Below are 12,180 nucleotides of genomic sequence, written 5' to 3'. Positions count from 1 at the left end.
CTTGAGACAAGGCTTTCGACCTAATAAAGAGGCGTTGGATAGGATTGAAATAATAAGCCTTAGCAGCCTTATGTCCTTTATGCCTGCACACTGTTGAATCCCTGTAGCACAATCAAACTTAAGGGACTCGAATTGATGGCCTGTCTACTCAAAGGCCAACTCAGCACTGCTACACGGGCGGCACTGATGACCATGTGAACGAGGCAGCGCGGAACTATGCCGAGATTTCGAGCGCTCTTGAGTGGTGGCTTCATGCATTCGCTGTAGCGTAGCGCTTGCAGCTACGAACCGTGGAATAAAATCGGAACAGTATCGTCTTTATGGGGCTTCAAAAGCACATTGCCTGTTTTGCAAGAAAAAAAAAATGGCATCCCGGGTGACAAAACGCTGCAGCAACCGTAATACCTTTTCTGCCAGTGATACGAAAACACCTAACACTAACACGTACTCGTCACTGTTGCGACGTAAATTTGAAGGCTAGTGATATTTTTATTATATTAGCCTCAATGAAGCGGTTAGGATGTTAGAAAGTCGCACAGAAAGTGATACTGAGAAACGAGTGAGAGAGCAGTGTTTACTGGAGAGCAAGCGCAAGTTAAAGGTATGTAGGTCGAAACATTGATAGGATTAAGCCCCACTGGGAAAATGTAATGCGCAGGAAGAGTCAGCCCGTGGTTCCGCGGAAGAAACAGTGAATAGGTCCGAGGGTTACAGACATGCTGAGAGCAGGGAATTATCTGGCATCTGCGGCCTTGGCTGTGCATGACTGAGCGAGATCGGCCTATGTCTTAGGGTGCACACATCTTATAGGTGGCAGGGCTGGCGGTGGTGACTTCTATGTGCAGACCTTGGAAGTTAGTTTCTAGAAGAAAAGGCAGAAGTGGATTTGGATGAGGCAGAAAAAAAAAACGAGCTAGTGATTTAGTCACATTGCCTCGAAGAGCGTCGCATCGCAGCGCTTTACAAACACGCTTCGTTGAAGTGGTACCCGCTAAGGGGGGATGTCAACTGCGTACTAGCGGAAGGACCCTGATCCGCCCTCGTGTACTGGTGCACCAAAAGTAAAACGGAGCACTTTAGCAGAGGCCGAGCTGGTTAAAATCAGTTGAAACTGCGTGCCTACGCGCTATGTCAGCGAATGCACAGCAGAGAGTGAGGGTACGTCGTCACATTCTCTCTCTCTCTCTCTGGATTGGATCTGGATTGGGTCTGGATTGCCAAATTCTCGCCTTATCGCCTGCACTGGACAAGCCACGCGTCTTCCACCGCTGCTCGAAAGGACAACCCATCCAACATGCTGTTATTTTTTTTCATTCGTTCCGTCTGGCGAAGCAAAATTTTGACCGCACTTAGGGATAAAGTGATGCCCAAGAGTCTATAGTCACGAGCCCACAAATTCGCCAACAAAATAAGCGCGGTGGTTACGCAGACAATTGTGTCATTCCTGACGAAGCTGAAAGTGCCACAGGCCAACTTTTCTACACGACACAGGCAGACGATAAATACTTGCATGAAGCATTGGAAGCGCCTCTAGCGATTGGTGATGATAGTAGCATGGGTTAACTCCTGCTAGAGGTAAGGCTAGTATCAGGTAATCAAAATGGGTCAGACGGATGTTACTACGCCCCTCGCTTTCTGCGGCGCATCTGCTGATTGAGCGCGCAGGAGTGCGGTTTTTTCCACTTAGACCACCGCCCGCGGGCTCCGTTTTGCTTTCGGCGCACCTGTACAACGCGTTTCCTGGGGCAAATATGTACCCTTTCCTTCCCTTAGCTGTTACCCGGCCGACCGCTGTGGAGAGTCGTCTTTGCGACAGTGTTTGGCTCGGATTCCGCGACAAAAAAGAAAAAGAAGTTCGCTGAAATGCAGCGAAATGAAAGGTGGTCCTAATATCGGAGCGGAACCGATGCTCGGTTGTCGCTATGCCTCCCGGATTATAACTCGCTTCGGGGGATATAGCCGAGTAGCTACCGTAACCCGACGTTCGTGATCGATTGCAGCTTTGGTGGGTGGGCGTAACTGCTGGTTGCTGGAAACTTTGTCCTAGTCCTTTTCGGCCGCGTGCTGTATTCTTGATGTTAAGTTGGTACAGGCTCGCCGTACGTGTTTGCTTGCAGTCGAACCAGCAAACGTGTATCAGGTCGATGCCGAGCAAGGCGGACTCTGGTTCTCAAATTTATTGGCCTCTCTTGATGAACAAAACAGTCGCAGAAACCTCCGGGGAATGTGAGTGTTTTATTTTAAATTTTTTTTAGCGTTGAGGAATGAAAAAAAAAATGTTGCCCACGATTACGTTACTGCCTAATGCGAAATTGAGCGCAGCTCATCGGCCGTTTCACCTTTTCGATAAATTGAGGCGAAGATTTCGAGCAAGACACGTATGTGCAATTACAGACTTTTTTTTTAATTTTTCACACGTATTCCTTCAAAAAGCACCGCACTAACAGTTCTTGGCTGTCGTGAAAGAAGTTTTGTGGTCGGAGAAATGAAGAAAGCAATTGAGTTATCGGGAGGTTGCGGGAAGCAGCGCGTGGGCCCATAGGAACGTTGCGCGGCGAACAGATAGCAGCGACTGACTGATGCCACTGACGTCGCTAGCGAGTGAGAACGGGATGCAACCACCGTGATCCGCTTAGCGAGCTGGCGTTCGGCAACCAGGGAGCACCCTCGCCACCACTCAGGAAGAGGGGAGGGGGGGCTCCTCTTTCTGCATGGCGACGACGGTGTTCTACACAGCACGTTGTCATGATTTGCTAGCGGTGTCAGCAGCATGCCTCTCACAATGCTTTCTTCTTCGACTCCGACAATCAGGAGCTCGAATTCACTTCGGCTTACTCTTTCGAAGATACTATTTTACACTCAATGTGACTATGGCCTTTATCCCCGCTTGTATAAAGGCCTCTGAAAGGCAAAGGAGCGGCTTCCGCTCCGCCTTTATGCTAGTGCTCTGCTGTGCCCGGCAGTTCTCAGTTTGGCCCTTCTTTCTCGAGCAGCTGCCCGCACTGTGCGGAGAAGTCTTTGGATAACTACTGCATTGTGTGGACCTGTCCGTCCAATCCTGCTACCCCCCTCGCGCCAACCCCTCCCGAGAGGTCTGGGAGGCGACCCTGCTCGGCTGCTCTGACCTACAGGCCAAAAGGCCTTGGTCGAGCGCGCCCAGGCAGCGACGAACGCCGCTAGAGTCCCGTACTAGGGAACCCACCTAGGGCTTGTGAGGGCTGGCTATCAGGGGTCGGTCCAATCATACCTCCGTATGCATACTCTTTTCGAGCGATCAAAAGTCTTTCATCACCACATCCCTCTTCTGTGGAAGTGAAAAGCAAGGCGCCCGTGTGCTGTACAATGTCAGCTCACGTTAAAGAACCCCATGGGCTTGAAATTTCCGATGTCTCTCCATAGCCTTCAGTCGTTTTGGAGCGTTAGACCCCATGAAACCCACCGCACCGATAAAAAAATATACCAGGTTTTAACTCAGGTTTGAACGTAGTTTGGCGAGTTCGATTTAGCTGCAAAGTTAATAGCTAAGTGATCAAATGCCAAGGTCAGAGGTCTTGTGCACGTTCATGGGCATTGGTTACCTTGGTGAGTGGGCGGCACCAACTTGGTGAAAAATCTCGTATCGCACTAAACTAGTTTCTACCAGTGCCATATATCCGAAATAAATATTAAAACGGTATGACAAGTCCTGTATGAAGTTTCAATAGGTTTATACTGGATCTGTATAACGCTCGAATCGGACAGACCAATCCGGTATGTAGCTTATACTGGACAGGCCATACCGTATGGAGGTCGAACCGTACTATGTCCAGTATGTTTCTCAATCCGGACACCACCACTTCGGCGTGCATCTCAAACCGGACATCCCGGTCCAGTATGGAGCTTATATACCGGACAGACTATGTCCGGTTGAACTCAAACCGGACGAAGCTGTCATTTATGGAACTGATAGCAGACGGTATTTCCGCCTCTCAACTCAAGCCTTTCAGATCGATGAAGCTAAACCAGGAGGACCACGCCGGATCACGCCAGAGCGCTAAATAAGCATGAAACCGTAGAGAATATATTTTACAACTTTTCTGTATGTGTGGGATAAGCTTTGTTTCACAAATACCATGAAGATATGACGCCATAGAGCAAGTAGACATACGCATATCGCATCGCTTCTGCGCGTGCAACACTCGTTGCAGCTCGGCCGGTCTTGCGATATATCTTCATGTCTGTGACTGAAGAAGAGCCTTCAGCGTGGAAGTGCAAGGATGAACGTTGTGTTTCGCTATCGGCGACAAAATATTGGCCATGGCTTAGCTCAGCTAGGCCAGGATATACGTAGCGAAAGCATGTGTGCCTGGCGCTGGGCTGCCTACTCCTCTCCAATCCAATCTAATCCCATCCAATCCAGTGTAATCCGATCCAGTTCAATCAAGTACAGTTCATTCCAGTCAAATACAATCCAATTCTATACATTTCAATCCGAACCAGTCCAGTCGATTTCAATCTAATCTGATCTAATGAATTGCCTAATTCAATACAATGCCGTCCAATGCTGAGTACATGTTCGTCCGAAATGCACTGCGACTAGCCGCTACCATCATCCTCACGCTAGAGGAGAATTAAAATGCTACTCACGATTCCTGGCGTGGCGCAGTTGATAAAGCGCTTTGCTGGGGGATCTGAGGGATCGAGGTTCGATTCCCGGTAGAGACAGTTTTGTTTTCATGAGGAGATCGGCCCAGCGGTGTTAAGTCATGCCAGATGGCGCTGCGAGCGCGCGGCGTACACCAGCTGTGGCGGTTGCTAGGCAACGGCTCTGGTCGTATACACGCTAGATGGCGAGGAGGTGGTTGCTAGGCAGCGGCTCTAAGGGTGGGGCAACCAAGGTGGAAATTGGTGCCACGGCGAAATCGCTGCATCGGGGCCAGTGAAACTTTCGCTTCAAAATATGCTCGGGCATGAATGAAACATCGCCGACCGTCGAAGTATGCACTGATAGCCGCATATGGGGCGACGCTTCCTCGACTGTTTACAAATACAAAACGCTTAGTTGTAAGTGTATTCATTGACAGCGTTGCTCCGCAGGCAGCATATGAGGCTAAAACATGCAATATGACAAGAATTATTGCGCCGGGATTCTGCATATCTATAAAAATTCATGCGTTCGAAGACAATGACAAAACGCTTAGCTCTAGTAAATTAGCATATTCTCAGACTTGCCTGCAAGAAAGATTGCATTATAAATATGCGGAACATTGGTGGCCCCTCGTGATAGCCAGGAAAAAGATTCAGCGTGTTTAAAGGGTGACCGGCGAGTTACGATCGCAAGAGCATAGTTCGCTGCATAAGAAAAAATAACCGTTGTTATGGGATCATGGTGAATTTTTTTTTCTTTTTTTTTTATGGAGTAGCACTTAGAGTACCTGACTGTGGTGCTTGAGGACTAGAATCCGAATGCCGGCCTGGGCTCGGAGTTTTGCGGTTTCTCTTTTTTTTTTTTTCTCATTTTCCAACTGTGGTCGTGTTATTTTAAAGCTGCGTGTTCTTTCCAGCCCGGCGCCGCATTTTTTTTTTTCTCCACAAACGCGGGCCACCGACCACACAATGAATTTCCGTATCAGAGCGCCGCCCGGCATCATGTCGTCCGGTTCAGCCTGTAGAATAAACCCGTACACTGAATCTCGTATGAAATTGATGCACGGTTTTTCAATAGGGGCCAGGGTGAGCATGTGCACCAGACTACGCCTCAGTGTAATATATAGAGCTATTGTGCTGCTATGCTGTGCTTCTCAAGGTTAAATGACGGTCAAATCCAATCGCTGAACGATGTTCCAGTTTTGCATTTAGGGGAGCTACTGCTCTAACCCGACTTGCCGTCCTGCTTTTAAATTTCGTGAACCAATCCTAACCACTTTCTTTTCTTTTTGTTCTTGTCACAGGCGTGAGCAAGAAAGACCCGCTTTTCGCCGTTAAGTCCAAGCTCTGCGAAGACCACGACCTTTCGCTGTACGTATGCCCTCCGCGACTTGTGAAGAGCTCGCCCTACTGAAAAACCAAAAGTTCTACGGGGCAATACCTCATAAAATCTCATTTAATCGCATAGAGTCTCATACGGTGCACATCATTATCATAAAATATCGTACATAATTTATGATAATGTACAAGAAACTATGAGAACTTATGCAATTATATGCGACTTGTACGTAATTTCTTATGTGAATTGAGTGAGATTGTGTGAGAAAATGTGAGGTTATTGCCCCTTACAGTTTTTTCAGTAAGCTCCTTTGAGAAGCGATGGGAAACTATGAGAACTTATGCAATTATATGCGACTTGTACGTAATTTCTTATGTGAATTGAGTGAGATTGTGTGAGAAAATGTGAGGTTATTGCCCCTTACAGTTTTTTCAGTAAGCTCCTTTGAGAAGCGATGGCAGGGGCGTTGCAGAGCATGAAAACATGTTCTCTCGCATTGCATGCCACGTGTCGCCTCTAAAGATTCCGTTGTCGGGCCTGGTGACTGGGCAAATACCAAACTAGGGGCTGGCTTCACAGCAGGTTATGTTGTCCTTAGCGTAAGTCCCGATGTGTACTTACACCAAGGTGTCTTAGTAGATAAAAAAAAAAAAATGCTGTGTTTTGCCGCAGGCCCTCATTGTAGCGACATCGGCCAGCCCCACTTTATGTTTACATTGCCACCTGTCTGCAGTCGCTTGGAAGATTTGTTGTTCGCACCCGTGGGCCATTATGCAGTTGCATTCGTGGCGAAACTGCATAATGGACGCACCTCAGCGCGTGAAAAGCTGTGAAAGCAGACACACTCCTGTTTCTGAGCAGGAAGGCGTCGCGACTTCCGCAAACGTCGTCTACGTGGCCTTTTCTGGGCCTCTATACTCGTGAATCCTTTTGTTGCCAATCTACAAGCACGCCAGTGTTGCCGCTGTCGCACGTGCGCCGTTGCTTTGTTCCTACATTCAGCCGGCCATTCAGTCGTTCCGCTTCCCGTTGCGTTCTTCCTATCACTGCGGACAGCTTTGTGAACAGCGCTGTCGCCTCTGACTAAGCAAACCAGTTTCTGGGTTCCCGTTGTGTCCGTGATAAGTAGGTACGCTACAGCATGTATTACTAGGTCCGTTGGATACAAAAAAAAAAATGTAGGAGGCACCCAGTAAAATTAGGAGACCACTAGGAAATTGTTTTGTTTATTTTTCTAGTGTTTAGCAAAGAGAAGGTAATAGGGTAATGGCTTAAGAGAGAAATACTTCGCCTTCCTGCTCCTCCCAAAAAGAAACCTAAACTAGCAATATGGTAAAAAAAAAAAGCGGAATAAAAAGGCAATGTTAAGGACGCTGTGGCGTTTCCTCTTAAGGCGAAACTTGAACGTACCCTTCGTTCAAACCACCAAACCATGCACAACGTTGCTAAAGCATGCGATATGCAAAACCCCTCACATACACACTTTTGACAAAGATTGATAGAGTGAGCATATGAACTTGCCGGCTACCAAATCTGAAGCCTTACAACTCCCTTCTCCAATTTAGGAAAAAAGAGAAGAGGTGCAAAGTTCTACTCGACACTGTCTTGTCTTTCTCCTGCAAAATTTCATTTTTCCGCCACAGATAGATAGATAGATAGATGGATTTATTGAAAGGAAAAGGCAGAGAGGTTGACCGCTCGCTACTATCAATTGGAATATTTGCTGTAAAGTGATCATACGTGCCTCAGCTACACATCACCTCGCTATGCTTAGTGTTCCCCCTTTTCTTTTTTTCGCTGCAGTAGCGGGACCTTCGCGCTCGTGGCTCGAGATCGTCCGGTGTCCGAAGACCTCTCAACCTTCCTAAGGATCCTCGTTCTCAAAGACGGTAAGAAATATCTTTTTTTTTTTTTAATCATGGTTAAGCTGCCTTACCTGCATATCTATGGAACGGGCTATGGCATAGGGCTATGGAACGAAAAATGGTAGGGGTAACATTAAGAGATAGAAAGCGTGCAGAGTGGGTCAGAGAAATAACTCAAGTTACCGACATTCTAGTAGAAATTAAGAAGAAGAAATGGACATGGGCAGGACATGTAGTGCGAAGAGAGGATAACCGATGGTCGCTGAGCGTAACAAACTGGATTCCAAGGGAAGGAAAGCGTAGCAGGGGGCGGCAGAAAGTTAGGTGGGCGGATGAGGTTAAGAAGTTCGCAGGGCTCAAGTGGATGCAGATAGCACAGAACCGGGTTAAGTGGAGAAATATGGCAGAGGCCTTCGCCCTGCAGTGGGTATAATCAGGCTGATGATGATGATGATGATGATGACCCGCGTATCTGTCGCAGCCTCCCAGCCGGAAGCCTTCAGCGCTGAGCACATCCTGACGTCCAGTGATAGCAACGCCCGAGACGCTCTCACCTTTCTTGTCGTCCGCATCGAGCTTCTCCTCAGGGCGTTCCCCAAGAGTGACGAAGTAAGGAAGGCAGGTCGGCACGCTGCAAACGTGTACGCGGCTCGTTGCTTACCAGGGACAGGTGTGCACCCTAGTGTTTGGAGATTAGCAGATCTTAGTGTCGTAATTCCTCTAGGTGCCACGAGAAAAATTTCTCAAGAAGACGATATCAACACGCTGGGCCATTTGAAAAAGCAGTACCTATTGAAAGCAACATTTCCGTTTAATCGTACCAAGTTGTCACACTCACAACTGCGTGTTGGGCACACGTCGTAATCGCGGCGGTTGTACACCGGTTGTGTGTGTTTATGTGTGTGTGTGTGTGTATATATATATATATATATATAAACGTAAAGGAGATGGCACACGGTGGAAAAACAGTAAACTTTAATCCGACGTTTCGGCCGTGGTCCGGCGTTCGCCAAGGAATTCCTTGACAAAGGCCGGGCACCAGCCGAAGCGTCGGATTAAAGTTAACTGTTTTTCCACCGTTCGTCATCTCCTTCACGTTGATGCTCTACCGGACCCATTCGAGCTTCAACCCCCTCCTTATATATATATATATATATATATATATATATATATATATATATATATATATATATATATATATATATATATATATATATATATTGCAAGCGCTGGAGGATATGGGAGGAAATTTCGGCTTCCCTCTAATGTTCAGTCTCGAAGGAATAGAAACTTTTCTACACCGCTAGTGGGATGACGCCAGCTTGTAGAGAAGGTGAAGAATTAGTGTAGATAGCTCATTGTGAGCGGAACATTGTCGAGCCGAAGATCTTTTATGGTCTGTGACGTTGCATTTCGCATGACGAGCACGGCTTCCAGTAGTATAAGTTGAAATTCATATGGTGTGGTTCTTTGACCTGCTCGATGTTAAACCACGTGAGTGTGAAGTCGCGCATAACGGAATGAACGTTTTTTTTTTTTTTTTTTTTTTTTTGCGTGTATTTCGTTTTCTTGATTTTCCAACGCAGGAATACGAGGACATTATCAAGGACGGCGCTTCCAACGCGCGAGTTAAGATGGCGGCAAGACTGAGGCTGCTGGAGAGCAAGGTTTTGGCTTCGGTGCTGGAAACCCTCGGGAACCACGTCAGGACGCATCAACAGGCCTAGACTTGAACCCCCCTCCCCCCTCCCGCCGCCTTCATTTTTAATACCCTTGTCGCTGCACGCAATATGCATTGAGCTTCATGGTCCTGCCATTGCATGCGGGATGCGATTTCATCGTATCGAATCAGACGTCGACTTAAGCTGTGCTCAGCACAATCTACTAACCGTTCTGCATTGGTGATCATGGGAGCTGTTATTTATGTACTTGAATAAAACGTTATTTGGACGAACAGACGCTTCAGACCACTGATGCTTCTTGAAAGGAAGCCCCGCTGTTTTCCTAAAGCGAGCGTAAAAAAAAAAAAAAAAAAAAAATGAATGCAGCAGGATGTCCATCAGCCAGAAAAAGCGTGAATTCTCAGGCAATTTTAGTAGACTCGAAAACCTCGGGGAATTAGTGCTTCTATTAAGAAAAATTGAACACCATAGAGGCATGCAAAAAAAAAAAAGAAACATCAATAGAGCAGGATGCCTACCAACCAGAAAATGCGGGAATTATCAGGGAGTTTCAACGTTCTCAGAAAACTCGGGAAATAATGGCTCTACTACGGAATATTAGACAGCATAAAGGACACGCTTCGTACGTCTAGTGCCCAAAGCTTCCCAATAACCGCAGACATCGTTTTTTTTTTTTGTTTTTTTTTTAACTGGGCTGTCTACCGGGTGCCTTGTTTGGCGTTTAATTATGAACTTAAATTGTAAAATCTACGAGAGATACGGTTGTGTGGCCTGTGCAGGTAGGTTTTACAGTAAGGCGCATATTATGTGAAATATAGAGGTCAATGGTTAGACGTTCAAAGCACTAAAATCACTAATCAACTCTTTATTTTAAGGCGAAATTTTACATCGCGAATTTAGAGGCCTTGAAGATAGAAAGTGAGCCTCGTTTTTAAAATTTCCTAATCTACTGTGGGGTTCGAAACAATGACCGTCAAAAATGCTCATTTCAAAGTTCATTGTGTTGGCTTTCTAGGATTGAATAAGTATAGCATGTCGCGGCGCGTGGTAATGTCGTCTGAATCATGTCAACTTTTCAGTGTTGTCAACTAGACAAAGTGCGATAGATGCCATTTTTCGAGTGTGGAACACCAAGAAGCTAACTCGACGAGCCGTCAAATTATCAATTTAAACAACACGAACACAAAGGACAAAATTAATAATGGATAAGTACCAACTTGCCCAACAAAGTATCTTGGTGAGCCGTCAAATGCCCATTTTTGACGGTCGATGTTTCGAGCCACGCTTTCCTATAACAAAATTTTAAGCGGAGCTCCCATATGATGTTAAACAGCATTAACTTCGCAATATGATGTTGTCTCTTCAAATCGAGAGTAAAAATGTTCAGTGTTTTAGTTAATCGTCTATTGGTCTAGCACTGTTACGCACACGATGTCCAACTTGCTGCAAACCTCGCCTGTACAGGCAGCGCAGACATATCATTCGTATTTTTTAAAATAAAAGATTTTAAATGGTTCAAAACATTGCTCGCTATAATGCTCCATACCAGCGAAGGGGCAAACGTTGTTACAGTGGTGCTTGTACTTGCGAAGCTAGTCGAAAACTGCGACTTCAGACTCGTCATCACCCACGATGCATCGCAGGGTAGAGAACGCGCTTTGCACGCCAAGCCTGGCAACGCAGTTTACCCCGATCACATGGGCCCTTGAGGTCGCCCCTGACTGGAGGCTACCTCTGCCAGCAATTTCATCCCAGTGCGTGATAATTAAAACTGCCTCTCTCTCGCACATGTTGTAGACAGCTACAGCAACCGGGCAAAAAACGTTGTGGCGCTTTGATACCTAACTTAAGTGGTACCAGCACGAAATAAACTATTCCTGCACATTGTCTTGATTGAAGCGTTTATTCTTCGACTTGTGGCACAGCTTTGAGAGAGGGAGAGTGTCGCGGACTATAGCATTGATGGATGGATGGAATATAGGAGCGTCCCCTTTGAAACGGGGTGGTGGCAGTTGCTATCATGCTCGTTTTTTTTTTTTTTTTTTTTCCTGTATCTTAATAGCTTCAACTGACGAGGGCGACACCAAGCGGTGGCGTGCGAACTACGGACTCGGGCAGACGCGGGCCATCAACGAGAAAATCGTCGCGTGTATTGTTTCGTGCCATTGGCTGTGCAGGAATAAATAGTTCATGACATCAACTGCTGTCGTGCTGCATCGCTTGTGTAACGACCTTCGACTAGCACAGAGTATAGTTTCGCGCCCTGCCGCGTTACATCTGCCGATTGTGGCATCTACATAATAACGGAATTATGTCGGATTTTTGTTACGGGCCGTTTTGCTCCGAGTATGTATAGACGACTTCAGTACTGCCGCAAGCAAACTTTGCGCCACGTGCCAAATATTAGTATCTCTGTATACCTTGCGCTATCTCTGTTTAATTTCTTTAAGCCGAATTGCCCCCCGCAACCGCCTTGTGGCTGCCAGTTATAGGAGGGAAGGAGGAGTGTTATACACCGCTCCGCCGGGTAATTCCACGTGGGCAATAGGCTGAACAAATGTCTAAAAACTCTCAAGGCATATACAAAAATATTTCTTTGCACTGACGAGGCGCACGCTTCAAAATATTAACACCCGCGAGTTGGTATCGAAACCAGCGTCGCTTGGCA

At 46.7% G+C, this 12,180-nt stretch overlaps 1 protein-coding gene across 1 annotated transcript in view; it reads left to right on the top strand.

The window, feature by feature from the left end:
- Setd3 (SET domain containing 3) overlaps positions 1-9,806 on the top strand; it is a 110,147-nt gene extending 100,341 nt beyond the window's left edge. The window contains exons 12-15 of the mRNA XM_084583147.1: positions 5,931-5,997; positions 7,769-7,854; positions 8,312-8,439; positions 9,417-9,806. Coding sequence (XP_084439273.1) covers positions 5,931-5,997; positions 7,769-7,854; positions 8,312-8,439; positions 9,417-9,557 — 422 coding nt within the window. The 3' untranslated portion in view covers positions 9,558-9,806. The remainder of the gene's footprint in view (positions 1-5,930; positions 5,998-7,768; positions 7,855-8,311; positions 8,440-9,416) is intronic.
- The last annotated feature ends 2,374 nt before the right edge of the window (positions 9,807-12,180 follow it).

The sequence above is a fragment of the Amblyomma maculatum genome, chromosome 11, assembly GCF_055883805.1.
Source record: "Amblyomma maculatum isolate TAMU_Amacu chromosome 11, ASM5588380v1, whole genome shotgun sequence".
Classification (NCBI taxonomy): domain Eukaryota; kingdom Metazoa; phylum Arthropoda; class Arachnida; order Ixodida; family Ixodidae; genus Amblyomma; species Amblyomma maculatum.
This window is presented reverse-complemented; position numbering and strand designations above follow the sequence as displayed.